This window comes from Cnephaeus nilssonii, assembly GCF_951640355.1.
Source record: "Cnephaeus nilssonii genome assembly, chromosome: 18".
NCBI classification, from domain to species: domain Eukaryota; kingdom Metazoa; phylum Chordata; class Mammalia; order Chiroptera; family Vespertilionidae; genus Cnephaeus; species Cnephaeus nilssonii.
In genome coordinates this window covers 52,912,866-52,940,616 of record NC_137089.1, presented here as the reverse complement: position 1 = coordinate 52,940,616, position 27,751 = coordinate 52,912,866, and the positions used below count along the sequence as shown (strand labels likewise).

The window sequence follows — 27,751 nt, the reverse complement described above, 5'->3', positions numbered from 1 at the left end:
CACCAAAAGGTTTGAAGGACCAGGTAAATTTTGTCTTATTTTTCTGGTTTAGGAAGTAATGGGCCTCAAAAGTTTTGCATTGAAAAAGTTGGGAAAGACACCTGGTTACCAAGAAGCCACACATGGTAAGTTGAAACCTAAATGGAAGGTGGAAGCCAGTGTTGAGCTGTTTTAAATGTAAGACCCGTTATCATTGCAAATTCATTAGCGAAGGCAGAGGTCAGTCTGGAGAACAGACTGGGATGCAGCGAGCACCACCGCGGGTCCTGGCTGGTCCAGGCCGTGCTCCGCCGCCCGCTCCTGGGAGAGGCGCACAGCCCACAGCCCGGCAGAGCTGGGGAGGCAGGGGCAGCGGCCGCAGGACCCTCGGGAGGGCCTTGCCAGTTTGATGGACAGTGGGCTGTGGAGACGCAGGAAGCACATGTTGGGTACAGGGCTGTTTGCGAACCCCTAAAGTAAGCCGCTGCAAACCGAGGTGACGTGGGGGCGGGGCGGAGGGGGCCGGAAATGCAGGTCTGGAAGGGAACAGACGCCGTCAGACGGTGTCTGTGTTCACGTAAGGTCGGTGCCGTACACTTCGGCCCGTCCTTTCTCAAATGCGCTCCGAGGGTTCTGTGCTAGACCCTCAGCTCACTTCACCGGGTAATCTGGTTCTGTCTGTCCAGTTTCAATCGCCTGGACCTGCCACCGTATAAGAGTTACGAGCAACTGAAGGAAAAGCTGCTTTTTGCCATAGAAGAGACCGAGGGGTTTGGACAAGAATAGAGGAGCTGTGGCCGGAAGCTCTGCGTCCGCACCTCCGCAAATATAAATGGTTCCGTTCTCACAGAATATGCAAAAGAACTCTTCCTTTTCTACTTTATTTATTGTTCCCTTGAACTGACCGACCAGGAAAACGATCTCCCTTAAATTTGGAAGTGAGACTTTATTAGAATGAGTAGCTACGTCAGCGGGCCGCGGCGGCTCTAGTTTTATAGAGCTGCTCGGCGACACGCCAGCTCCTGCCCATGTCTGGATGCTCCTCCTCAGCTCTGCCCCCCACCCCTCCCCCCTCCCCCCCCCCACCCCTCCCCGCCCGTGACATCTCCACACGGGCGTGTGGTTCAGGCAGGTGCTGAGGCCAAGGCCAGAGCTGACTGAGGACGTGAACTGCGCCGCTGGAGCCCGTCAGCTCAGTCTGTTCCAATTAAATGCGAGAGCTGAGTGCGCTCCCCACGCCGCGGCGCAGGGAGTGAGTGACAGCAGGCTCGGACGGAGTCCCCTGACCAGTGCCTGGGCCTGGAGGTGTGTGGGCGCTAGCATCTATGGGACTAGGGTGCTAGCATCTGGGGGACTGAAGAAGCAGGACGCCTGCACTATTTTTAAAAATGCGATAGTCTTTAAACTTAATTCATAATAAATTGATGCAGTTTGATACTGAGGGACATATAAAAGGTAATGTGAACTTTTCCACTTTTGTGTTCCAAGTTTTGGTTCCTAAAACCAGATGGACGGAAGAGTTCATGAGCATCTGACTTCAGACTCATGAGTCTGATGATTTCCTATTAGTGTCTTAATATCTCCATTCCTTGAAAATTCATGAAAAATTCTATGTATCTGAATTAAATAAGCATATAAAAAAAGTCTTTTGTCCTTCCCCCTTTCTATATAGATCATTATTTTTGTCCTAAGTAAATACTTTTTAATTATTTTTCATTATCAAGGGCATTTGCTGAACTACAAATATGTATAACAAATTAAAATCTGATGTGAATGACATTAATGCTACTTTAGCAAACGGGGGCTTCCTTATTAATACAAAAATTTAAATTTGTATTATTTCAATATGCACTGTAAATTAACTTAAAATTTTTTATAACCACAGAAGTGACACCTTAGAATGTTAATATATTTCACTGCTGAGTACATATGAAAAATATCAGTATACGATTTAATTTCCCTAAAGTTGGTTTTGCCAAAGTTTTATTTTTCTATGTATACTAGAGATTGTTCTGCGTTTCCTCAAACTCACAGTAAAGACCAATAAAGGCAGTCATCCACGTGGCTGAAGGGACTCCTTTCCCAGCCCTCACGTGACAGTGCGCGCGACGGGGCCGACCCGAGCGCTGCTCCCCACGCCGCCCACTGTGCCCCCGGCTCTTACCGCCCCCAACTTACAGCCACCCCGAGGCCCCTGGTGTGGCCTGTCCAGACCCAGCAGAGACCGCTCCCGAGGCCCCTCTGACAAGCTGCCCTCTCCGACAGACAGCTCCCTCCCGCCGAGCGAAGGACATTTGTCCCGTGAACCCATGGCCCTCGCCCAAGTCCAGTGACGCCCCGGCACACGGCCAACACGGGGCTAACGTGAGCACCACACCAACGCAAAACTGCCACCAAAACAACGTGTCCGAACGCGGGGTCTCCTCCATTGCAACTCTCCTCGCCCCACGCTAGCCCAGGAGCGCAGACAGACGACAAGGGCACTGAAGTGCTCACCGAGACCAGCTCCTTCCTCCTCAGCTCCGCGAGCTGGGGTTTCCTGTTTCCTGTTTGCTCCTGTAATGACGCACTTGCTTTAGAGAAGGAGAGGGAGTCAGACATTCCTGCAGCATTCGGTCTACGATCACCAGGAGGGAAACCTTGCGAACAAGAAGTTAATTGAGACTTTCAGGTTCTCACAGAACAGCAGACCCTTTGCAAGTTCAGATTTCTTGTCAGCCTCAAAAGAAGGAACATGTCTGCGGGGAGGTCACCAACCACCGCCCAGACGGAACACACTGTCCTGTGCGCACGCACCAGAGGAAGGAGCCCGAGGCAGGGCCGCCAGGGAGGACATCTGGGTCCGGGAGCAGGTAGAGGTCTGACTTGAGGGAAGGGTGGGCATCAGGCTCCTCAGAGTCAAAAGGCAGAGACGGAGCCCAGGAAAGTGCCTCATCCTGGGGGAGGGAGCCCCTGAGTCCCGGGGGAGGAGACAGCTCAGGCTCCGCAGGGCTCAGCAAAGCAGGGCCCAGCAACCGCACCGCTGAGCTCTACCCAGAGCCACGTGGGTCCCTAAGGGTCACCGCACAAAGGCCCCCGTGGCCTGATGCCGTCACGGGATTAGGTTAAATGCAGGGAACAGCCAGACAGTGAGATAGAGTCAGTAAGGGAGACGGATCTCAAAGACACTGTGAACAAAGCCAATCTCCTGAAATGACAAAACGAGAGCACGGGGCGGGGCGGGGTGGGTGGGACTCGGGCCGCACCGGGGAGCAGGGAGCTCTGTGAGCGCAGGCAGGCGGTCTCCCTGGGAGACGATCGCCCCTCATGCACACTCAGTGCCCGCTGGCGGGCAGACTCACTGCTACAGCCACCACCGGGCACGCGAGGCAGACGCACAAAGGAAAGCACTAGTGGAAAGCTCTCCAGAGTATCAGCAGACTTCCCCGCAGCAAAAGGCTGTTACTGAGCCATCCCGCACTTCCCAGAGACCCCTCGGCAGAGGGCAGTTTGCCCACACCCCCCCTCCCACTGCTCACCTGCTCATCCCACACAAGGGCTCATCTCCAGAAAGCAGCCTCAGAGCCACTCCAATGCAAGTGGAAACGTAACGTTGGGCAGGGAAGATCCAACATACATAACCAACCGGGCCGTGAAGGGCACGGGACCACTGGTTCTCAAAGTGGGTTCCGTAAGGCCCACTGAACGAGGGACAATTTAAGGCTGCTGGCCTGGCCCCTTCACAGAGTGACTGCTAAGAAGAAAAGATGGCGAGTGTTTCAGATTTCACAAAATGAAGGTAGGAAATCAAATGCAAGGTGTGACATTTGCATTTTGGTTTTTAAAAGTGTAAGACATTGTGACATTTAAGGAAACTTAAAGGGCTGGGTATCAGATGATGAGGGGGATGGGGTTAAGGTTCTAGCTGTGGTAATGGACTGTGAAGGGGGTCTGTATTCTGAGAGGATGAAGTATTTGGGATGAACTACATAGTCTGCACTTACTTCAAGGCTCAGGAATATATATGACCACACACACACAGAGGCAGAATCTACGTGTGACCACACATGGAGAGAAGCCGTCCACTTTGTTTCCCTTCATGTTTGACAGCACATGAGAAACCGCGTGCCCGCCGCGGGGACACACCTAACCCTCTGGGGAGTCCGCTCGCCCATGGACCCACTCAAGATGCTCCTTTTCACAAACAGCAGACAGTGCCGGGGCACCAGCCCGAGGACGCAGCATCGTCCGCCTCTGTTTAAAACATGTCCCATTCCTCCCTCGAGTTCTGTGTTCTTTTCACCCCATCAGGGAACAGAACTCGGGCTCTGTCCTGTCACAGACCACCCCCTTGTGAGACGAAGTCCCACCATGCAGAGACCGACCTGGGCTCCCTCCCCGCAGCCTGGCTCCCTCCCGATACACCACTGATGCCCAGCACCCCAATTCCCAGCCTCCTCACCCCACTGCCCCTTCTCTGCAGGGTCTCAGCTGGAGCCGTCCAACCGGAAACGTGCCCCACATGCCCTCCTCACGGCTTTGCTTCCTGCTCCCTCCATTCCACTGATCGGACCTCTAATGCCACGCCTGCAACGGCTGGTACCCAGACGCAGTAACCGCCCGCCCGCACGGGGACACCGCACCACCTCACAGCAGTCACTGCTTCCGCCTTGTTACTTGTGAGGAATTCCGTGTATTTAAGTTGTCACATGGTCACATCATCGGCACTGAGAGCCGAGAACAGTCACGGCCACACACTGCAGTCGGAGGGCAGCTCCCTAGGTTCCGTGCGCTGCGTCTCTGAAACGTTCAGTTCTTGTCACTGAACCCTGCGAGCAGCTGCGCGGCTTCTCCCTGTATCTGCGACGGAAACAGGCGGTACAGCAGCGCTCAGCTTGTGGAATGCAGTCACCCGCGGGCTGCGGTTTCCAAGTGTCCACACCCAGGGCGGCAGGCTGTCGCGACAGTCTCAGCAGTGCCTGGGGAGGCGCTCAGACTTCCGCACAGAACACCCACCCCCGTTGGGTAACTCAGTACTGCAGTAAGGACTCCTAACATGCCAGTAGTAACGGAACATTTGCTGTGCAGAACTTGGCACCAATGTCAGTACTTCATGTTTGCAACGTGCACTACTGCGTCCCACAAGCTGCATCCGACAGCAGGCTGGGCCTCCCGCCGCCGCCGCTGCGGGCGTACCTGCTTGTCCTCCTCGGTGCGGGCCGGGTAGTCCTTGGCCTTCAGCAGCCAGAACGCGGCAAGCTTTTTGTTCTGCAGCTTCAAGTATGTCTTTCCTAAGAGAAGCAAGTTTTTGCTGTAGAAGTTTGGATCCACTGTTCATAAGAAAGAAAAATGTATCAGGTGAAATTGTATTGCTCTATTTTTAAAGGCTTCCTTTTGGGGCCTGAAATCCAATCATCTGTCTGGTGAATAATGACTATCCCACTGGGACCCTCTTGTTCACCTGTTCCTACCTCCAGACCACGTCCCAGCTAACTGGGAGCACCTGCAGGTGCGGCTGCCGCCGCGCACGCTCCCTCGCAGCCTTTTCTGCGCAGGCGCTGGCCCAGGCTCCCAGCACAGGGCCTTCCCCCAGCGCCTGCTCCCTGCTCACCCTACAGGCTAGAACCTAACATGCACTCAGCACGCGTGAAGTCATGACGCCACACACACACACACACACACACACACACACACACACACACACACGGACCAGCTTGTGCTGGGAGGGGCTACCCGTAAGCACAGACCAAACAGAAGCTCTGCTCTGTGGGGATTTATAATGAAAAGGCCAGAGAAACGTGAGCACGGTGAAGGTGCTGTGAGCAGGGAAGAAGGCTCCAACAGGTGGGCGTTTTAGGGTGCGAGGAGACCCCAGGAGGAGCCCCTCCCTCACGGAGGCGGGAGGCGGGAAGCGGGAGGCTGCGGCCGAGCAGGCCCGCTCGGGGAAAAGGAGGCGTCCTGCTGAGGGGACCCCGGCACCACGTGCCAAGGAAAGGTGGGACCCCTTCCCTACAGGTTCCCTCTCAGCTGGGCCCTGGATGCGCACACCCACGCCTTCCTGCTGGCTGACCTCGGGCTGCTCCTTACCCCGCTGTCCTGCAGACCGAGGGGCATCTGCGGGCGGCTTTGTCATTTCCTCCCGTGACCCGCACTCCTTCCTTCCTCCCGTTCAGCATGGTGGCCCAGAGCAGTCCAGCCAGCCCCGCTTCCCTGCAGGCAGCCCAGACCCGAGGAGGAGCACGCCTGCCGCGGGGCAGGGCCCTGGCGGGGAAGTCCAAGTACCGAGAGAGAAGGACCTCCAGCCTGGACATGGCCGGGAGGAAAGGCCGCCTGCACGGGCTTCCGGGAAAACGCGGAGGCAGCCCCGCCCGGGAGTTATTTTAGCTCCAGGAGAGCCGGCCCATGGTTTCCTGTCCCCGCCAACCTCCCCTCTAACGCCCTTCGGGAAACTTCACTCCTAAACCCCCATTCAGAGCCGGAAGAGCCCATGAGGAGGTTGACAGAAGGCGGTAACGGAGCCAGAGCAGCTGTGTTACAGACGGAGACATCAGACCATTGTTCAGACGGTGCCTTCCTAATGCTTTGCTGTCATGAAAGCCTTTGGACGAGTCCTGCCGAGCAGGCTCTCAAACTTCATTTTCTGATGAAGTTTTGTAGAGATACACTTGCATTTTCTGGGTGTATTTGGTAACACGCTTATGTCCCTGACTTCTGTGGTTTAAACTTAGAAGGCCGGGGGAGGGGAAGAGAGTGGGGGGAGGGGGCCAATGGGGGACAAAGAGGGGACATCTGTAATTCCTTCAACAAAAAGATACATTAACAAAAAAGGACAAACAGGACGGGAGGGCAGTGTGAGTGTGAAGGCTGCATTTCCTCAGAGCAAGAGAGGCACGAAACGCCGGGGTGGCCAGGATGAAACTGGTTAACCCAGGTGGCCAAGTCAGGCGTGCGGCTCGGAGCCTCTGAACCAGCAGCAGGGCCACTCCAGAGCGCTGGTGCAGCCCACTCCTTATTTCATTTTTAAATCTTCACTCGAGGATTTGTTTCTTACTGACTTTAGAGAAAGGAACGGGGGGGGGGGGGGGGGGGGTGGAGAGGGAGAGAGACATCGATCGGTTACCTCCCTTACACACCCTGACCAGGGAATTAAACTGGCAACCTGGGCACGAGCCCTGACCGGGAATCCAAGCTGCCACCTTTTGGTGCATGGAGCATGTTCCAACCAGCTGAGCACACGGCCAGGGCATGGGGCCTACTCCTTACTCAAGTGAATAAAACCTTTAAAGACTGTTTGATAATGCCTAGCACAAAGGTGTGTCAGGATACAGTATCTTTGTTTTAAAATTCCTATCTATGTAATAAAAGCCTAAGCGACTGTTACAGCAGAACAACCAGAACGACCAGTCGCTATGATGCGCACTGACCACCAGGGGCCAGACGTTCAACACAGGAGCTGCCCCCTGGTGGTCAGTGAGCTCCCACAGGGAGAGCACCGCTCAGACGGAAGCCGGGCTCACAGCTGGCGAGCGCAGCAGTGGTGGCAGGAGCCTCTCCTGCCTCTGTGGCAGCGCTAAGGAGCAGCGAGCAGGCAGGCGGTAAGGAGCGAGGGGCCCCAGACTGCAAGAGAGATGTCCGACTGCCAGCTTAGGCCCAATCCCTGCGGGGAGCAGGCCTAAGGCAGAGCGCGGATATCTCCTGAGGGGTCCCGGACTGCAAGGGGACGCAGGCCAGGCTGAGAGACAACCCCCCCCCCCCCCGGGCACAAATTTCGTGCACCAGGCCTCTAGTTATATATAAAGCAGTCACATAATTTTAACTGTATTAGTATCTGAAAGAAAAAATATTTTACCTTGCTCTGCCTTTTGAAAGTAGCCTAAGGCCTGTAAAAACACAAAGAATGCAAACATATGAAAGGATTAAAATAGATTCAGTATTTAAAAATTTTCTCAAACTCTATTCCTATATTACATACAAGCAAGGAAGTCAATGAAAACCCCTTAAAATAACGGCCCATTCATCAACAGTGAGCATAACATAGCACTCAAGGCCCTGAGCACAGAGCACATGGGCCCTCGAGCCCCAAGGTCCCGGCCAGCCACAGAGGAAGGAGGCCACGGACAGCTCGCTCTCCTCTCTCTTCTTCAGTCCCAGCAGGGACCACCCTGGAAACTAAACAAAATCGAAAGCTGCATTTCCTTGGTGACACACTGGTTCTACCAGGGAGTTTTTTTTAATATATTTTATTGATTTTCTACAGAGAGGAAGACAGAGGGATAGAGAGCTAGAAACATCGATGAGAGAGAAACATCGATCAGCTGCCCCCCGCACACCCCCCATTGGGGATGTGCCCACAACCAAGGCACATGCCCTTGACCGGAATCGAACCTGGGACCCTTGAGTCCGCAGGCCGACGCTCTATCCACTGAGTCAAACCGGTTTCGGCACCAGGGAGTTTTTAAAGTACTAAATTATTGGCCGGGTGCATGAAATTCGTGCACAGATAGGGGGTGTCCCTCAGCCCGACCTGTACCCTCTCCAATCTGGGACCTCTCGGGGGATGTCCGACTGCCAGTTTAGGGATCGGGCCTAAATCAGACATCCCTCTTGCAACCCGGAACTGCTGACTCCTAACCGCTCACCTGCCTGCCTGCCTGATCAACCATAACCACTCTGCCTGCCAGCCTGCTTGCCCCCAACTGCCCCCCGCTTGCTGGCCTGACGCCCCCAACTGCTCCCCCTGCCGGCCTGCTCACCCCCAACTGCTCCCCCTGCCGGCCTGCTTGCCCCCAACTGCCCCCACTGCTGGCCTGCTCGCCCCCAACTGCTCTCCCCTCCTGGCCTGATTGCCCCTAACTGCCTCTGCCTTGGCCCTGCCACCATGGCTTTGTACTTAAGTTCTCCCGGTCTAATTAGCATATTACCCTTTTATTAGTGTGGATGGATGGATGGATGGATAGATAGATAGATAGACAGATAGATAGATAGATTGATTTTAGAAAGGAAGGGAGAGGGGGAGAAACATCAGTGATAGAGAATCATGGATCAGCTGCCTCCTGCACTCCCCCTACTGGGGATTGAGCCCGCAACCCGGGCGGGCATGTGCCCTTGACCAGAATTGAACTCGGGACCCTGCAGTCTGCAGGCTGACGCTCTATCCACTGAGCCAACCCAGCCAGGGCACCACCAGTCACTTCTAGAACGTTGTACTGCTTCTTGGAGAAACCCTGTGCCACCCTCCCCATCTAGCTGCCTGCTCCCCGCCCCGCCCCCCGCCCCCCGCCATCTGCACACTGCTGTTCAGACATTTCATGGGAATGGGACCACACACAATGGGCGTTTGGTGACCGGCTGCCTCACTTGGGTGTGTACCTCCGAGTGGCGGGTTGCAGGGTCCCATGTGGCTGATATTAATCATTGGAGGAGCGGCCACACCATTTCCATCCGACAGCAGTGTGTGAGGCTCGGGTTTGTCCACAGCCTCGCCAGCACTTGCTCTCATGTAGCTTTTGGTTCGAGCCTCCAAGGTGAGCTCGGGGTCCGCCGGAGCACTGCTCTCCAGAGCAACAACCTATGCTTTTCAATTCAGTTTAAAGTGGGAGTTGTGTAAAATGTCTGCACAGACATCCCTGTGGGTGAGTTCTCGCTGCTCAGGATCTGCTGAGGCCAACCTCACCTCCTTGCTGCCTGGTCCTGCCTGGTCCTGGGGAGGGCCCCACAGGCTGCGCTGGGCTTGGGGAGCCGAGGGAGGAAGAGAGGTTCAGGAGCAGCTTTGGGGCCATGCCTGTCACGGTGACTGCTGCTCCCTGCAGGCCCAGGTGAGTGGTGCCCCGGCGGGGCAGGGGGGGGGCCTTCTCTGAACGAAGCCATCGGAGTGGAGGAGCTCCTGGGTGCCCGTCTGCGGGCTCCACTGCGCCCACCGTCCTGGCTTCTACGCCTCAGAAGGCAAAGGTCCGATCAGCAAAAGTGAAACCTTTAAAGAGGTGACATGGGCTCCGCCTGCGAGTGGCTCAGACACAGTTCACGGTCTCACGTGGGACTGCAGACACCAGTGTGTGTGGGCAGCGGCCACGTGGGCCCGGCATGGCCCTCTGGCAGGGCCCGAGTGCAGGGAGGAGCCAGAGCTTCGTTGGGAGAGAAAGTTCACGGGGCTGAAGGCTCCCTCTTCAAACACTGATCACTGGTCACGGTTTGGCCCCCAACTCCCATCCACGGGGCCCTCCTCACCGAGTAAAGGGCGCCACGTGAGGCCTCTTCCTGGCCGTCCCCACGGACCCATTGGCTCTCCTGAGTCTGTGCGGGCAGATTGTGGGGCTCCCTGCTGGGCAACACAGGCCAGGCTCTGGGCTCAGAGCTGGGGTCCCCAGTGCCACAGCCCCCTGATCTGTAGCCCCCTGATCCGCAGCACCCCCAACCACCGCCCCCCTAGTCCGCAGCCCCCCTAGTCCACAGCCCCCCTGGTCCATAGCCCTCCCTGATCTGCAGCCCCCCCAATCTGCAGCCCACCTGACCTGCAGCCCCCTGTGCAGTGACTGGGCTCGTTGTGAATGTGTCATTATTCCAGGCCTGAGGGTGTGCTGGCGCACAGGGGCTGGCAGCACTGGGAGCCTGCGGCTGCTCAGGTCCCTGCTGTTCGGTTGTTGCGTTACGGCATCTGGGCTAATTTGCATATTTCTCTATTATATATATATATATATATTCCTACATAAAATGCTACTGTGAGTCTAAAAGGGCTAATTCTTTATGACTCACACAGTTTTTATAATATACTTCCTGCCAATTGATTTCTTAAAAACAACTGGTCTGTTAGAGCAGAGTATCTTTTCTCTCAGAATGCACTGTTTTCAATAACAACAGGCATTTCCCAGCGAGCAATCACACACCTCTGTGCACCTTACATCGGAACTCACCACAGCTGTCCAGAAAGCAGCAGGCCCTCGCTAGGACTAGGGTTCAGAAAGCCATTTCCTGGCCTGTTTCCTCACTCTCAACATTTTTTGACACACAAACCCAAAACATTTGCCCAGGCCTGACCAGTGTGGCTCAGTGGATAGAGCATCAGTCTGTGGACTAAAGGGTCCCAGGTTTGATTCCAGTCAAGGGCATGTACCTTGGTTACAGGCACATCCCCAGTAGGGGGCGTGCAGGAGGCAGCTGATTGATATTTCTCTCTCATCAATGTTTCTAACTCTCTATCCCTCACCCTCTCCCTTCCTCTCTGTAAAAAATCAATAAAATGTATTTTAAAAAAACACAAAAATAAACAAAACATAAACCTGAGAATGTTATGCTATTAACCCTTAAAAAAAAAAAAAGTGCCCAAACCGGTGTGGCTCAGTGGATAGAGCATCGGTCTGCGGGCTGAAAGGTCCCAGGTTCGATTCTGGTCAAGGGCATGTACCTTGGTTTCGGGCACATCCCCGGTGGGGGGTGTGCAGGAGGCATCTGATTGATGTTTCTCTCTCATCAATGTTTCTGGCTCTCTACCCCTCTCCCTTCCTCTCTGTAAAAAATCAATAAAATATATTAAAAAAAAAAAAGTTTGCCCAGAAATCCCCCTCAACATTCTTTCAACAGCACTTAAAAAAAAAGTTATGGAGCCCAGGTAGTGTGGCTCAGTGGGTTAAGCATCGACCTATGAGCCAGGAGATCACGGTTTGGTTCCCAGTCAGGGCACAGGCCCGGGCTGTGGGCTCGATCCCCAGTTGGGGGCAGGCAGGAGGCAGCCGATCAATGATGCTCTCTCATCACTGAAGTTTCTCTCTCTCTCTCCCTTTCCTTCCTCTCTGAAACCACTAAGAAATACGTGTTTTTAAAAAGTTAGCGATGCCAAGTGCGCTTTCTTCGGCCCGGCAGGGAAAGGACGCACGGAGACTACGTCCCCACAGCTTGCTGAGGAGCAGGCGTGTGCTTCCTGCCCTGTTTGGGATTCACGCAGCACAAGTTTCAAACAGAAAACGGGGCAGCTGTTTGCCACGGGCATCACGAGCCTCCACTAGAGAAATCGACCCGGAGTCACGGACACAGTGAAGGACACAGCGAAGGCCGTGTGGCCACCCCGACGAGTCCCGAGGGAGCCCTGCGAGTACCCCCGCCCCCCCAGTCCCCCCGGAGGTCAGCACTCACCTCCTCGTAGGTGGAGCTGGGAGGGGCTGCAAACAGCATGTTGGCAATTCTTCTCTGATACCAGGGCATTTCAGCAAACGTGTAGCACCTGGGGCGGTAGAAACGTTCACACATCGAACTGCACTTATTTTCTCTTCAAAACAATCAAGCGTCTTAACAGACACACAAGGACTCCCGTGCTGTCTGTGTAAGCAGCGTGTACTGGACACAACCTTAGAGGCTCACACCCACACCGATTATGCAGGGACTGACTGACACTGCTCCATCGACTGGGGTGGACTTGTGATCACATGTAAACAGTGGCGCCTACTGGTAACAGCGCCGGGAAGCCGTGGAGCCGCCTCGGGTGGGAGAGCGTGTGCAGGAAAGAAGGGCACACACTCAGGGCTGGGCACCGCCTGCGGCATCAGGCAGCCGCTGGGCCCTGGACGTGCGCCCGTGGGTGAGACGGGACCACTGCACCTGTTGCTAAGTGATCTGAATAACAACACCCAACGAGATCACAGTCAAATTTATATTGTCTAACTACATGCACAGCTGCTGGTTGATTTAATGGATTAAGCACTCCTGATGGCCAAGTAGCATTTTAAAATAGCTTACATCTTGATTTTTTATACACTACAAAATAAGATCATACTACGTACCACTGAAATATTTATTCAAAGAAATTTTCTTACCAAATACCCATTAGGTGAATCGAGGTAGCATCTTTAGGGTTCAACTCAATTGCTTTCTAACAAGAAAAGAGAAAATCAATCACTTGTTTTCTAAACAGCAATAAGAATTTTACTTGTTTACTGAGGAAGCACAGGTAAATATGTCAGGAAAGTGTCCCTCGTGTCTATTTACACGTGACAGCCCTGTGTGAATTAATGTAAAGTATAAATGACAATGACTAAGAAATTACTCCTTTTATACATTGTTTTGTTGGAAACTGCTAAGGAAAGTTCAGAGGTGACGCAGTACCATTAAAAATAAAAGACCCTTTTTAAAAGGGGGACTCCCTAGCGTACGCTCCTCTGCACACCCACCCTGCGCTTTCAGTCAGGAGTGTGCGAGACACACACCTTCACCTCTCTGCTCTGTGCCGGTGTGGGCTCTGAAGCAGACTGCCGGGTGCCAACCACAGCTCATGCCTCCTGACCGCTTGGCCTGGGATATTTCTACATTTCGCCTGGGTTTGCTCTTTCAGGAACTGAGACAGTAACACACCTCCCAATGGGGCTGTGGGGACGATGCCATGAGCAGCCACTGTTCCCTTTTCTCAGGTCCAGGCATCGTTCCTCACAGCGCGGTCATGGCGGCAGCAGGGGTCCCAGAGCGAGGCTGGCGGTGTGAGCGGGCAGGACGCTGGCTCACCGATATGGGTAAGCGCAGCGCTGATTGAAAATTTGCTTTCCCATAAATATAGTGGCACGTTACAGCGAAACACAACTGGAAGCACATACAACTTCTACCCCAAGCTCTTTCCCTGTCCGAGTCCCACTAGAAAACGACATTATCCCTGCACGTGTTTTCCCCGCCCGTGCCTCCTCTGTATCTCTGAGATGGTCTAGAATACCACGCAAGAGAGATGAACATGCTGGCAACAGGGCCCGTATCGGGGGAGGGCCGCGGGGTCGGGCACGTGAACCGTGGAACAGATGCGTGGAGAGCCCGTGGCAGCCAAGAAAGCACTTACAGTGATGCGTGCACTAACTTCAGGGAGATGTGAGCACACCCAGAGGTCACAGCGTACACGGTGCTGTCCCTATGCAGGGGCTGCGATGCTGGACGGACTGTTGGAGAGACCACACCTCCCACAGACTCCGGCCTTGGCCACATGACTTGTGTGTTCGACGGGGTATTACCAGTGTGAGGCAGGTTTGCACACGGACTTTCTCCCTGGGCCGCCCACTCTTGGAAGCCAGCAGTCATGCAGTCAAGTAACAAAAACCAATGGAGACAGAGGCCGCCTGCGCACCCGTCCCTGCACGGGCCGGTGAGCACAGCCCGCGGGAGCTCCGCTGCAGCCCAGCCCAGAGCACGGTGCTGCCCCCAGGCCTGAGGCCACCGCCAGTCTCAGCAGCGGCCAGGACAGTGAACCCACCACCCAGAAAGCCCAGCCTGCCCAGTCCACTGTACCTCAAAATGCTCCTTGATAACGTAGGCGTTGGCGATTTTAGCCTTGATGCCTTCGTAATCTCCGACGTCACTAATGCAGATGGCACACCACTAGAAACAGAAAACAGGTGTAAGGGTAACAACGCTTAATGCTGGTCCATGCAACAGAGTAAAACGGAGTATTCGTTCCTCATTCAACAAAAGTTACTGCGCATCAACACCGTACGTACGAGGTACTGGAACAGACAGAGGTACACTGGAACAGACAGAGGTACACTGGAACAGACAGAGGTACGCTGGGACAGACAGAGGTACGCTGGGACAGACAGAGGTACGCTGGGACAGACAGAGGTACGCTGGGACAGACAGAGGTACACTGGAACAGACAGAGACTGGACGGCCTCGGGGGCTCAAGGAGAAACTAACTGCCCTGTGTGTCCTGGACGAAGGCACAGGGCGGAGAGCAGCGAACCTCCGGGTGGTCGACACCACAACACGGTAGTGACTCTCGGCGATGGTCTGAGTTACGAAATTCGAAAAATCCGAGATCAACCATCATCTTACTTCCTGGTCCTTTGTTCTGGGCGCTGCCTCCTCCCACATTGCACGGTCCCTGTGGTAACAGCGCTCCTGCCAACCATGCGTCCCCACGTCAGGCTTGGACAACAGAACCAGACGCAACAACCGGAGCATCTCCCCGGGAGAGAAATCCACGACGCCCACACTCCACTCCCAGTGCCGCGGGGTCTCCGCACACCCAGTGCCGCGGGGTCACGGACTCGACCCGCAGTGAACCAAGTCGAGGGCTGGCAGCCTCGGAGCCATCGAGCCCGCGCTTCCTGCAGCCTCAACGTTCCTATACTAAACACCCCGTTCCTGTTTGAGCTTATTTCTGTGGGATTTTAATAATTTTAACTGGAATGATTTTAATGCTCAAACTTCTGTTTAGAATTATTCTCCACCAAAATATTTTGTACCTTTCAATGCTTATTAAGAATAAAAAAGTATTGTTTAAAACACACACACACACACACTAGACAGACCCGAATCTCCAGGTGACTGAGGATCACGCGGGATCTCACCTGCTGCTCTGACTTGCTCCCAGGTGTCAGGGCTCAGAATACAACCCCCTTCTCTCAGGCACCCACTGTCACCTACACGCACAGCAAACCTCCTCCCCGGTGAGGCTGTGTCTTGTGACTCACAGTGAATTATCAATTAGCAAGAGCTGATGGCAGGAGGTATGATCTTGGCGATTTTATTTCTATATTTGTACTCCTTTTTCTTAAAATTTTTTTATTGGTTTCAGAAAGGAAGGGAGAGAGAGATAGAAACATCAATGATGAGGAGAGAGTCATTGATCGGCTGCCCCTGTGCACCCCTACTGGGGATCGAGCCCGCAACCTGGGCATGTGCCCTGACTGGGAATCGAACCATGGCCTCCTGGTTCATAGGTCGATGCTTAACCACTGAGCTACACCAGCCGGGCTGTATTCTTTTTTAAATTTCCAAAATGTCTATTGTCTATATTGAGTTTACATTATTTAAAAAAAAAACACCTTTTAAATGGATATTCTAGCCAAGAAGGAGTAATACTTACCTTCTTGCCTGAAACAGTAAAAGAACAAAAACAGACAAAATATAAGAAATAATGACTCTCAAGATACCACACAGTAGGCAACAGAGACACCTGAGAGACAAGGTGAGCCTCCTGGCTTCCCACAGTCAGGAACAAGGCAAGAACTGCCCCTGCACACTGTGCCGGGAGCTCTGGCCAGGGAAACCAGGCAAGACAGAAAAACGAAAGAAAGGGCACACCTCTCTCTCTATAGATGACAGGATCCTATACAAAAACCCTAAAGAATCTCCAATAAATAAGATTAGCAAAGCTACAGGATATAAAATCAATATGCAAACACCAACTGCATTCCTATACACTAGCAAGGAACAATATGAAAGTGAAATTCAGAAAAGAGTTCCAATTACAGTAGCATCAAAAAGATATGGAAGCCCGACCAGTGTGGCTCCATGGTTGAGTGTTGACCTATGAACCAGGAGGTCACGGTTCCATTCCTGGTCAGGGCACATGCCCAGGTTGTGGGCTCAGTCCCCAGTGGGGAGTATGCAGGAGATGGTCAATCAATGATTCTCTCTCCTCATTGATGTTTCTATCTCTCCCTCTCCCTTCCTCTCTAGGAAATCAATAAAAAAACCTGTATATTAAAAAAAAGAGATATGAAAGCAACCTAAGTGTCCAACAATAGACAAATAGATAAAGAAGAGGTTGTATGGAGTATGACTCAGCCATAAAAAGAATGAAATCTTATTTGTAACATGGATGGACTGGTTCTGGGCCACAAAAGAAGTCTCGACAAATTTGAAGTATTTATATCTGTTTTGCCCTGAATATAAACCAGTGAGTGTGTGTGTGTGTGTGTGTGAGTGTGTGTGTGTGAGTGAGTGTGTGTGTGAGTGTGTGTGTGTGTGTGTGAGTGTGTGTGAGTGTGTGTGAGTGTGTGAGTGTGTGTGTGTGTGTGTGTGAGTGTGTGTGTGAGTGTGTGAGTGTGTGTGTGTGTGAGTGTGTGTGTGAGTGTGTGAGTGAGTGTGTGTGTGTATGAGTGTGTGTGTGTGTGTGAGTGTGTGTGTGTGTGAGAGTGTGTGTGAGTGTGTGTGAGTGTGTGAGTGTGTGTGTGTGTGTGTGTGTGAGTGTGTGTGTGAGTGTGTGAGTGTGTGTGTGTGAGTGTGTGTGAGTGTGTGTGTGTGAGTGTGTGTGTGTGAGTGTGAGTGTGTGTGTGTGTGAGTGTGTGTGTGAGTGTGTGTGTGTGTGTGAGTGTGTGTGTGAGTGTGAGTGTGTGTGTGAGTGTGTGTGTGTGTGTGAGTGTGTGTGTGTGTGTGTGAGTGTGTGTGTGTGTGTGAGTGTGTGTGTGTGTGAGTGTGTGTGTGAGTGTGTGTGTGTGAGTGTGTGTGTGTGTGAGTGTGTGAGTGTGTGTGTGTGTGTGTGTGAGTGTGTGTGTGTGTGTGTGTGAGTGTGTGTGCTGGGGCGGGGATGGGGAGACAGGAGGGGCCAGCCCCAAAAGGAGGCCCTGGGAACTGGGTCACAGTGGCCTGCGGCTCCACTGGGACAGCTCGATGTGATCAAGTGACTCCTCATCCAAACGCCCCAACGCCCCGTGTGCCCAGCGTCACTGGAGCCTCTGCTGGGCCAGGCAGGAGATCCAGAGCGGGGGGGTCCCGTGTGAACGCGGCCCAGACAGAAACGGAGCGTGAGGAAATGAGAAAACGTGTCAGGTGCTTGCACCTGGGAGCTGAGATCCAGGGAACCCATGGAACTGCTCCCACGGAGCCCACAGTGCACACCCCGGAGCGCCGCCCCACGCACTCTGGCGGAGGAGGTGCTCAAATGGAAGAAAAAGCTCGCTAGTCCCTCTCCTACTGTACAGTGGAGACGGCTCCTTCCTGTGTAAATCAGGGACAGGGTGAGCAGACAGCGGGCCTCAGGACGAGGCAGCCGCTGTGACCTCAGGCGCCTCACCTTGTGAGCCGCAAAGCTCGCTCCGTTCTTCTCCAGCGCCCGCTTCGCGTACTCCAGCGCCTCGTACACCAGGGCCTTCTTCTCCTCCGCTGCGGTTCCGCTAAGCTGAGCGAGGTCCCGGGATGCCCGCGCCAGACGCCACAGCAACTCTGCATCTTCACTAATTTGAAGTAAATATAAAACCACCCTTTTATTGATTTCAGAGAGAAACATCCATTACCTCCTCTATGCACCCCAATTGGGGACCGAACCCACAACCTAGGCATGTGTCTTGACTTAAGAATAGAACCCGTGACCTTTTGGAGTTTGGGACGATGCTCCAACAAACCGCGCCACCCGGCCTGGATAAAACCACCATTTCAGCTCGCATTTTGAAAACGGTCAAAGGTCACATCACTAAGGAATACACTGGCCTTTCAGTTCAGTGAGGGTACAGCCAGCAGCACAGTATCAAATGCCATTATTCATAACATTCCATTTGTTATTCTCTCACACGACTTTATTTGCTACAATTTCCTACAAAATACCCAGTATCACACATAGATATTTACTTACCTGTCATATCTAACCACACACCTTCCTCTGAACCTGCCACGAAACGCAGCCTGTAACGGGGGCTGGACTGCGAGCCGGCGCTCACACGGCACAGGCACGCGGCCTGACACACCGCGTCTGGTTACTGCACCACCTGCTGAGCCCGCCCCACCGTCCCTCATACAACAGGCACCGGAACGTGCCTGTCAATGAATGACTGAGGACAACGGAGCCTCCAAATGAACCGTGTCTGAACGAGCCGTCCACGCCACGAGGCGTGGCATTTCTCAAGTCAGGGCACTCAAACTCCTTGAAGAATAGCCACTTAAATAGAATGATGTAAATTAAGAAATGGCTACTAAACAAAATATCCGCAATTAAGAGGCTGAAAAAGTTTTAAAACCTTAAATTCTTTTTTATTAAATGTCTACCTTTAAGTCTACCTTACAGTTGCTTATGTGGTAGATAATATCCTATCTAATAAAACAGTAATATGCAAATTGACCGCACCTTCGCTACACCCATAAGCCACGCCCACCAGCCACGCCCACCAGCCAACCAGGAGCAAATATACACGTTAAACCAGCAAAGATGGCGGGGGAAAGGGCAGCACCCATGCCTATGAGATCCAAGCCATGATGGCATTTCTCAAGTCAGGGCACTCAAACTCCTTGAAGAATAGCCACTTAAATAGAATGATGTAAATTAAGAAATGATTAACTGGGGCAGGCGGTTAACGCCGGCAGCCGGCTGACCAGGTCCGCCATCACCGATCACGGAGCAGGGCAGGCAGCATGGGTTAACGCCCGCAGCCGGCTGCCCAGGTCCGCCATCAGCGATCTCGGAGCAGGGCAGGCGGCGTGGGTTAACGCCCGCAGCCGGCTGCCCAGGTCCACGATCACAGATCACGGACCAGGATGCTGCCTGCCCAGGTCCATCACTGATCTCAGAGCTGGGCAGGCGGCGTGGGTTATCGCCCGCAGCCGGCTGCCCAGGTCCGCCATCACCGATCGCGGAGCAGGGCAGGCGGCGTGGGTTAACGCCAGCAGCCGGCTGCCCAGGTCCGCCATCACCGATCGCGGAGCAGGGCAGGCGGCGTGGGTTAACGCCCGTAGCTGCCTGCCCAGGTCCGCCATCACCGATCTCGGACGAGGGCAGGCGGCGTGGGTTAGCGCCCACAGCCGCCTCCAGGTCCTGGATAAGGGCTTCGAGTCAGCCATCGCCAGTGGCAGCTGACTCAAAGCCCCTATCAGGGATCATGGACCAGGTCAGGCAGCGTGGGTTAAAGCCCACACCCGGCTGCCCAGGTCCGTGATCACCGATCTCAGAGCAGGGCAGGCGGCGTGGGTTAATGCCTGCAGCAGGCTGCCCAGGTCCACGATCAGGGATCAGGGACCATGGCAGGCGGCATGGGTTAGCACCCGCAGACGCCTGCCCAGGTCCCGGATCACGGATCCAGGTGGCGTGTGTTAGCACCCACAGCCGCCTGACCAAGTCCCCGATAGGGACTTGGAGTCTAGCATAACGAAAAGAATAGTCAGCAAAAGCAGGAGACAAGGTTTCATAAGTTCTCCCCCAGGTCACCACTGTTCTCTTATACATTTTAATTATCCCAGACTTTGCATGATGGGATTTGATTTGAATTATGCCTGATAGAGATTACATGACATGAATTGTAGGCTCATTCTTTCTTTTTGTGGTTGCCTGACTGAGAAAGGCCTTGGAATGAGAGAAGGCACTTTTATTTTCCTTTTTCATTCTTTAGAGGCTGAGGAATTACAGTTATATGAAGAACTTAGTGAGAGAATGAAAGTCTCATGCTGTATTATTCTGTAAGTTTTATCATGTGGACTATCAAAAACTTGGTGGGATCCTTTTCAAGAGGTGTTACAAAAATTATGTTGAAATTAACATTCAAGAGTAAAAGGAGAGAAGTGAGTGGTGGGTAAAGGAAAGAACTTTGTCCTAGAAACCAAATAGAAGCCACATAAACCTTCAGATTCTTACTCATTGTGCTTTGGAGGTATCCTATCTAATAAAAGAGTAATATACAGATTGATCATCACTGCAACACACAATATAGCTGCCCCCATGTGGTCAAAGATCCTGCCCCCATGTGGACACAAGATGGCCACCACAAGATGGCCAGCAGGAGAGGGCAGTTGGGAGGCACCCAGCCTGCAAGGGAGGGCAGTTGAGAAGGACTAGGCCTGCAAGGGAGGGCAGTTGGAGGTGATCAACCCTGCAGGAGAGGGCAGTTAGGGGTGACCAGGCCGGCAGAGGAGGGAAGTTGGGGGCAAACAGGCTGGCAGCAGAGTGGTTAGGGGCAATCAGGAAGGCAGACAGGCAAGCAGTTGGGAGCCAGCAGTCCTGGATTGTGAGAGGGATGTTCGACTGCCCGTTTAGGCCCGATCCCATAGGGCCTAAACGGGCAGTCGGACATCCCTTGAGGGGTCCCATATTGGAGAGGGTACAGGCTGGGCTGAGGGACAACCCCTCTCCGTGCACAAATTTCGTGCACCGGGCCTCTAGTAATAATTATAATACAAGAATAAACTGTGTACCTGTAGGAACAACTCTAAACCTACTTTTGCCCCACCTATGCTTTTTGTTTTTTTGGTTAATCCTCGCGCAGTGATATTTTTTCTATGATTTAGACAGAGTAGAAGGGAGGGAGACAGACAGACAGAGAGAGAAAACATCACTGTGAGAGAGACACATCGACTGGCTGCCTCCCACACATGCCCCAGCCAGGGCCGAGGATTGAGCCTACAACCGAGGTACATGCCGTTGAGGAGAATCGAACCTATGACCCTTCAGTATGCGAGCCAACCCTCTTAACACTGAGCCAAACCGGCTAGCGTTATTTCTTCTTTTTAAATTTATTTATTTATTTATTTATTTATTTATTTATTTATTTATTTATAGAGAGAGAAACACTGATGTGAGAGCAGAACATAGAGCAGCTGCCTCCTACCAGGGACCCAGCCCAAACCCAGGCATGTGCCCTGACTGGGAATCAAACCCACAACTTTTTGGTGCAAAGGACGACGGCCAACCAACTGAGCCACACCGGCCAGGGCCCTCCCTGTATTCGTTAACAAAAACGGTACTAATAAAATTTTAAACTGCAGGAAGCAATAGCATATTTATAATTCAACTAGAAGCCCGTTGCACGAAGTTTCGTGCAATAGACCTTCCTTCACCTGGCTGCCGGCACCAGTTTTCCGCCAGCAGCAGTTTTCCTCTGGCCACCCGCCGATCGGAGCGCCTCCCGCCAGTGCGATCGGCCACTCCGAGAGGAACTCTGATCGGGAGGCGCTCAGATGGGCGGGTGGCCAGAGGAAAACTGCTGCTGGCGGAAAACTGGTGCTGGCAGCCACGCAATCGGCCACCCCGAGTTCCACCACCGGCGCCTTCCGCCGTGAGTCCCCGCCCCCCGCTCATCCTGTCAGCCCAATTAGCCACCCCAAGTCCCACCCCCAGCCTTCCGCCGGCCCAATCGTGGGCGTAGCGGAGTGATGGTTATTTGCATACTTCCCTTTTATTAGGTAGGATGGCTATGAAGTAACACCTAACCGCTCACTTTTCCAGTAATTAGTGAAGTGATTGTGCAATGCCAAACCAGCCACCTAAGTTACTGAGGGGACAGTGGAAGGAGACGGGTCCTGTAGATACTCAGGAAGTAAAGTGATCGGTCTTGGGAATCCCAGAAAGGCAGTAGAAATGACGCTATATCTTTAGTTAAGGATATGAGGTTGATCAATGACCTAGAAATACCTTGACTTACTTTATGGTCTGAATCTACTCCACCTCTATCTGCCCCCCAAAAAGTATACACTGATACTCTGGACTAAACATGTACTCTACTTTTTATTTTATATTTTTAAAAGTTGATTTGAGAGAGAAACATTGATGTGAGAGAGAAACATCTATCAGTTGCCTCTGTACATTCCTCAACCAGGAATTGAACCAGCAATCTGGTATGTGCCCTGACCAGGAATCCAACAGGCGACCTTTTGGTGACTGGGACAACCAACTGAGCCACACTGGCCAGGACAAGCACGCTATTTTTAAAAAAGGAGGTATTTTTAGTTTCTCTAAAAAACCGTACTTCCAAAATGACACAGATACCATCCAGTGGAGGCATGCAACTATCCCAATTCACTTCAATCTTATACCAATCAGATACTAATTTAAAGAAATGATAAATACACAATAGAGATGACAAACACATATTTAGCAACTTACCTTTATGATACAAAACAAAATCATAAAATGGACAAAGTATTTCAAATTTGTACTAGAATAAGTTGAAGAACCTTTTCTAAATCAAAATGGAGAATTCTGGAATCATTTAATGTAAGAAATAGCTATAAATGAAACTCTAAGAAATGTTATTCTGAGTAAAAAGCTTTAAAGAACTATGAAAACTTCTGGCACCAAGACTCCCGTTGAGTGCTGAGTTTAACACGAGAATGTTGAGGCAGCCGCCACCCCAGGCCCACGGCACTGCTCACCTCTCCTTGTACTTGGTCAGCAACTGATAGAGCTTCTCCGTTTCTCCGCTCTCATAGAGGTAGTCTGCTTGCTGGAGGATTTCTTCAACTCGGAAGCCTAGAAAAAACACACAGTGAGCAGGTCTTCCCAAGCCAGATGGCAACAATGCTAAGCAGCACTTTCATATACGAGCACAGAAAATTAGAAAGACTCTGATGTATCTAAATGTATAAGCATGAAGCTATTGTAGTAACTTACTCAACTCATGGAAAAAATATTAGAACACTTATTCTGCTCCTAAATATGATGCATTTTTAAAAAGGAGAAAGGAACCTCCTGTGAGAAGTTAAGGTGCCTCCTCACCATCCAGGCTTCACTATTCTGCTGCTCAGTACCACCACTGTGGACCATGACAGAACACCCAGTTCCATTAACCACCTGCGGGACGACCCACACTGTTCTGCTCAGTTCTCTTACCACCTGGCTCATACAGACATGTCACAGGGAAAGAAGAGGCAAATGTACCGTCAACAAAAACTTAGATGAAATTATCAACACACGAACCTGAAACACACTTCACTGATACAGTGCTCCAACCAACTCATCGACTGGTCTAGACACCCCCGCCAACACCTAACCCTTACCCACAGTGCAACGCTCTGAACGTGACTAGTGGCTGAACTCAGGATCCCCCAATGTTACTAGGAACAGACCCCGAATCTTGTCTTCTGTCAGGGTGCTTACTACTCAGTCCTATGAATAACCCCACATTCCAATGTGTCCAGTTCACTTTATTATTCATTTTGGAATGCTTTGATTAATCACAGTGCATCGCAGGTTAGAGTTTTTGAAATACTAAAACCTAGATCATCAAAAAACGAGAAAAACTCATGAATTTATGACACAACCGTGAAGTATTTTTTAAGTTAACATCATGATGTAATCATACTACTGTAAGAAAAATAACAGCAAAAAAAACCCTAAAATTATAGTGTTTTTTAAAAATATATATTTTGTTGATTTTTTTACAGAGAGGAAGGGATAGGAATAGAGAGGTAGAAACACTGATGAGAGAGAAACATCAATCAGCTGCCTCCTGCACACCCCTACTGGGAATGTGCCTGCAACCAAGGTAAATGCCCTTGACTGGAATCGAACCCGGGACCCTTAAGTCCACAGGCCAACACTCTATCCACTGAGCCAAACCGGTTAGGGCAGTGGTCGGCAAACCGTGGCTCGCGAGCCACATGCGGCTCTTTGGCCCCTTTGAGTGTTCTAACGCCACTTCTTCAAAATAGACTCGCCCAGGCCGAAAACTGACTTCTGCGCATGGGCCACGAAGTTTCAATCGCACTGTACGTGCGCGCCCGCATGTGGTATTTTGTGGAAGAGCCACACTCAAAGGGCCAAAGAGCCACATGTGGCTCGCGAGCCGCGGTTTGCCGACCACTGGGTTAGGGCAGTGGTCGGCAAACTCATTAGTCAACAGAGCCAAATATCAACAGTACAACGATTGAAATTTCTTTTGAGAGCCAAATTTTTTAAACAAACTTCTTTTAACGCCACTTCGTCAAAATACTCGCCCAGGCTGTGGTATTTTGTGGAAAAACCACACTCAAGGGGCCAAAGAGCCGCATGTGACTCGCGAGCCACAGTTTGCCGACCACTGGGTTAGGGCAATAGTGTTGTGTTTTTTTTTTATTTCTTCTTTAATCCTTAAATCTATGCTAGAGTTTAATAATATTCAGCTGGTTAATTTTAACAGCTGGTTAATTTTCTTAAGTTTGCTTCTGTTGGATTCTATATTTTTATCAAAGGCTGATTCTTCCAATTTGGGTTCGAACAACCCGAAATTCTTTAAAAAGGAGTACGCGGCAGTCTCGGCACCCTTCGTCGGTACTGGTGGCAGAGCAGGCCCCCATCGGGTCCACATCCGGATCCCTGGAACCTGTGAAAGGGCGGAGCTCACAGGTAAAGGGGAGTTAAGTTGACAGATGGATTAAGGCTGCTCCTCAGCTAACTTCTGGGTGGGCCCAAGATCCTCACAGGTCATGAGGCGCCAGCGAGGGAGGCAGAAGAGTCGGGAGGTCTGACCATGGAGACGGGCCTGGGACAGGGCGGGGCTGGAGCCAGGACGGCTCTCAGACAGGAGAGCGGAGGAGCCAGGAACACCCTCCCTCGAGCCTCCAGAGAACCGGCCCTGCCCATCCCTCCTGAGCCCAGCGGGGCCCACTTCGGACTTTTGACCTATCAACTGGAAGGCAGTACATCTGGGTTGTTTGGAGTCACTGAGTGTGTGGAAACGTGATGCAGTGGTGACAGAAACTACACAACATCAAGCATACTGGTCTGGCCGGTCTGAGTGTGCACATGGCATGTGTGAGCAGCAGTTACACTCAATCCTACTCACACTCCGGGATGCCCTCCCGCGCCCCGAGGACCCTGGCAGAGACCACTGCCCCTAACCCGACCCAGACTGCACGGTCACCACCCAGGCGATTAGCAGAAACATGTAGAAATCTAGTGAATAATGTAAAATATTTAGCTTTTTTGTATTTATTCTTCTTCTATAACTTCTTAAGTCACTCACCTCCTGTTCCTTTACTCTACGGCACATGCGCGGCATGTCCCGGCTTAAATATGCTTTCCCGGACTCTAACCGATGGCTCTGAAGGCGCCAGGGAAGAGTCACTTCCTGACCCTGCACACCCCGGCACTGGGTGGGGCGTGCATCACGCACACCCTGCAAATCGGCTGAGTTACTCGTTTCGTGCTCTGCACTCCCCCCGAAAACAGTTAAAAAATAAGCTACACTATGTTACTGACATAAAGAGACCACCCTCTATAAAAGGGACTCAACTTTTAAAGTAAGTTACTTTTCAACTTCAGTGATCAATACATATTCCAAGATGAACTGGGGCATTCATTTACCTACAACTGTACAGTGAAATTTTACATTCAGCTGGCACGTGAAGAATTGTAGGAGAGCGCATGGGCATCCACCGGGAGTAAGTGTGTCCTGAATGTGAATATGCGCAGGGTCAGAATTCTTGAATATTTGAACTTCTTTATGTGGCTGCATGTGTGTGGTGGTCAGCTCTGGTTTTCTGGTTCTCTCGCCGAGTGCACCCTGGACTGTGTCAGAGGTCCCTGGACAGGGATGGAGCCCCCTCTAAGCTGGGAACAGCTCTATTTCTGAAGTTTCTCCGCAGAGAGCCTAGGAAGCTCTGAAGGGTCATCGGTAGAGAAGCAAGATAAGTGAAGAGAGGCTGGACGTGCTCAGCAGGCCACTCAAGCACGCCCACGTGGCCAGCACACACAGGAGCGCTGCGCATGTGCTACACACCGGGAGGGGCCTTCGAGTTGTCCACTTGGCGGCCATAAAAAACGTTCTCCTGGAACGCTTCGATTACTGCTGGCCACAACCCTCTCCTCTGGACTGCCAGAAGCACACACACCCTTGGATTAACTTCCAAAAATGTCGCACTGCAAGAAAAAGTCTCCCTGCAGAATGCAATTCAATTCCAGTAAATGGAGAAAAGTTTAACTGGTTTCAATGAACACGAAGCACATCTAAAGAGAATTAAACAAAAGCTCTCACGAGTGGAATTATTTGAAGACCAATTTTAAAAATATGAAAAATCAGAACCACAGCAAAGTGCAAGGAGAGGACCAAGGAAAGCCTGTGAGGACCAACGGAGCCGCGTTTTCACACGGACATGGTGGTTTTCCAAGTTATAAAAACATGGCTTACTTTATCAACAACGATGTCTTCTCAGGGGCCACATCCTCGTCTCATTAACAAATTACATGAACATGCCAATCAACTGATTATAAAGGGAGGTTTTGTTTAAGAAAACAAAGCTTAAGAAAACGAAGGGAGGCTAAATACACTAGTACATCCACGTTCTGTTCCCGCAATAACTGTCAAGTGCTCTAAATACGCTTGAAAATAGAGAAAGGTTCTAAAACACAGGCAGGTTTCATTACCATCTGCAATAAAAACAGTGAATTCAGTTTTCAGAATAAGTGACACCTCAGAATATTAAAATGCTGCTTTTTCAAGGTGTGATCTGGTCTGGGACTGGCACTACATCTAGAGTTACTGCGCGAATGTGCACTCCTACTTTCCCACGCAGAGGAAGTGGGACTCCGCACCAGCACATCCGTGCGCACAGGGGGAAGCCAGCCGAAGTGAAAGAATCAGCACGCACTGGGTACAAAGGGTCAGGAGTCCTGTAACATAACACAACCCATCACACACACTGTGGGTCAGAGAACAGCTACACGCACAGCAGGCAAGCACTACACGTCGCAAGTCCAAGTCCCAGCGCATCTTGGCGCAGTCACTGGGGAGCTGCAGAAAGTAGGTCCGTCCCGGTGCGGAGCAGACACGCTGGAGAGCTCAGGCGTGCTACCCCATTTCCCTTTCCAACTCGTACGAATTCAAATTCAGTCAAATGCTTGGTGTATAACCTGTACAGCTGTCTCCTCAGTAAGTTCAGAACAGTAAGTTTAAATAACGTTCAATCTGAGGTCCTTCAGGATTTCCCCAAGTTTCTGCACTTTTTCGGAGGAGCCTCCTGGCCAGGGGTCAGCGTCACTTCCTGAGGTGGGGCCGAAGTACCATTCCCTCCCAGGACACTTACTCCGGTGGAGGCCCATGCACTCTCCTACAATTCTTCACGATGCTTCCCGGCACTGAGCTGGAGGGGCCCGCAGCCCAGTTAGGTGCCTCTCGTTTCCACCCCAGCCTCAGGGAGCACTTCTGGAGCACTTGCCCCACTACTCAGGCTCTCTCCTTTCCTGTAACCGAGCTCAGACCCTGCAGAGGGACACCAGCAACGGTGGCGCCATTGCACACTGTGCTCTGCCTCTCGTGCCCTCCAGGCCCCGTCCACAACAGCCGTCAAGTGGATGCCAAACCGCTGCCAGTAAGAAATGGACATGGGAAGTGTCCAGATGACTCCACTTCAATGACACAATGTTTGGGAACACACC

General features: G+C 52.0%; 2 protein-coding genes across 15 annotated transcripts in view; one reads left to right on the top strand and one right to left on the bottom strand.

The window, feature by feature from the left end:
• Nucleotides 1-2,043, top strand: part of WWP1 (WW domain containing E3 ubiquitin protein ligase 1) — an 89,323-nt gene extending 87,280 nt beyond the window's left edge. For all 8 annotated transcript variants that reach the window (XM_079796157.1, XM_079796159.1, XM_079796154.1 and 5 more), the window contains 2 exons: nucleotides 53-125; nucleotides 666-2,043. In XM_079796157.1, coding sequence (XP_079652283.1) covers nucleotides 53-125; nucleotides 666-765 — 173 coding nt within the window. In that variant the 3' untranslated portion in view covers nucleotides 766-2,043. The remainder of the gene's footprint in view (nucleotides 1-52; nucleotides 126-665) is intronic.
• A 134-nt stretch (nucleotides 2,044-2,177) lies between these two features.
• Nucleotides 2,178-27,751, bottom strand: part of RMDN1 (regulator of microtubule dynamics 1) — a 39,073-nt gene continuing 13,499 nt past the window's right edge. For 3 of the 7 annotated variants that reach the window (XM_079796162.1, XM_079796165.1, XM_079796166.1), the window contains 7 exons: nucleotides 22,771-22,867; nucleotides 17,717-17,876; nucleotides 14,206-14,295; nucleotides 12,759-12,814; nucleotides 12,082-12,169; nucleotides 7,808-7,838; nucleotides 2,178-5,288 (listed from right to left, as the gene is read on the bottom strand). In XM_079796162.1, coding sequence (XP_079652288.1) covers nucleotides 5,062-5,288; nucleotides 7,808-7,838; nucleotides 12,082-12,169; nucleotides 12,759-12,814; nucleotides 14,206-14,295; nucleotides 17,717-17,876; nucleotides 22,771-22,867 — 749 coding nt within the window. In that variant the 3' untranslated portion in view covers nucleotides 2,178-5,061. The other 4 variants (XM_079796163.1, XR_013814933.1, XM_079796167.1 and 1 more) reach the window with 4 other exon arrangements.